Source organism: Sinocyclocheilus grahami, unplaced genomic scaffold (genome assembly GCF_001515645.1).
Source record: "Sinocyclocheilus grahami isolate Dianchi unplaced genomic scaffold, SAMN03320097.WGS_v1.1 scaffold6051.1, whole genome shotgun sequence".
Classification (NCBI taxonomy): domain Eukaryota; kingdom Metazoa; phylum Chordata; class Actinopteri; order Cypriniformes; family Cyprinidae; genus Sinocyclocheilus; species Sinocyclocheilus grahami.
Window position 1 is genome coordinate 480 of NW_015510577.1, and position 975 is coordinate 1,454.

General features: G+C 33.9%; 1 protein-coding gene across 1 annotated transcript in view; it reads left to right on the forward strand.

The window, feature by feature from the left end:
* The first annotated feature begins 284 nt into the window (after positions 1-284).
* Positions 285-975, forward strand: part of LOC107577435 (rho GTPase-activating protein 24-like) — a 5,722-nt gene continuing 5,031 nt past the window's right edge. Inside the window, exon 1 of the mRNA XM_016263511.1 lies at positions 285-433. Coding sequence (XP_016118997.1) covers positions 285-433 — 149 coding nt within the window. The remainder of the gene's footprint in view (positions 434-975) is intronic.

Here is a 975-nt window from a genome sequence, read left to right on the forward strand (position 1 = left end):
AGACTTCTTACTTTCCATAACAATAGCCTACATAAAATATTAAATAAAAGATCAAATATAACACTTACCACCAATAATATTCACATGCATATTTAGGTCTGTAAAATAAAATAAAATAAAATAAAACATTTCTCAGCAGGGGTGTCTCAAAGTTGTGTAAAATCATCAGAACGTTCCTAAATATTAGCTTATCTGATCCTCATGAACTATGGGTTTGTGTTTCAGGAATCTTTGGTCAGAAGTTGGAAGAGACAGTGCGATATGAACGTCGTTATGGCAATAAGATGGCGCCCATGCTGGTGGAGCAGTGCGTTGACTTCATCCGCCATTGGGGTCTACGAGAAGAAGGGCTCTTCCGTCTGCCTGGACAAGCCAACCTCGTTAAAGAGCTTCAGGATGCTTTCGACTGTGGAGAGAAGCCGTCATTTGATTGGTACTTGCACTTACTAACTGCACTTACAGTCTGTTATGAACGTGAAAGGAATCTGCATGAATACAAACAGACACAACTTTAAATCATCTAAATAATCTTATTCAGATAGTCCAGATTAGCTCTTTTGCCTTCCTTATCATCTCTCTCCAGTGTGTTTCTTTGTTTCAGGAACATGCACATCGAGAAATATAAATACAATATTCATGGAGGATTTGAACTTTGCTTAAGTTGGTTAAGCAAAATGCAACATGCTGTTGATTCCTTAGCTCATAGAGTAAACACTATTCAGAAATTTGAGGACAAGAAGTTTTTTTAATTAATACTTGTATTTAGCAAGGATGTATTCATTAAATTGATCAAATAAAGACACTTATAAAATGTTACAAAGAATTTTAAATAAATGCTATTCATTTTAACATTCAATTCATTAAATAATCACGGTTTACACAAAATGTCAAGCACAAATGTTTTCAACATTGATAATAAAAAATGTCATATGAGCAGCAAATCAGCATATTAAAATAATTTCTGAAGGATCATGT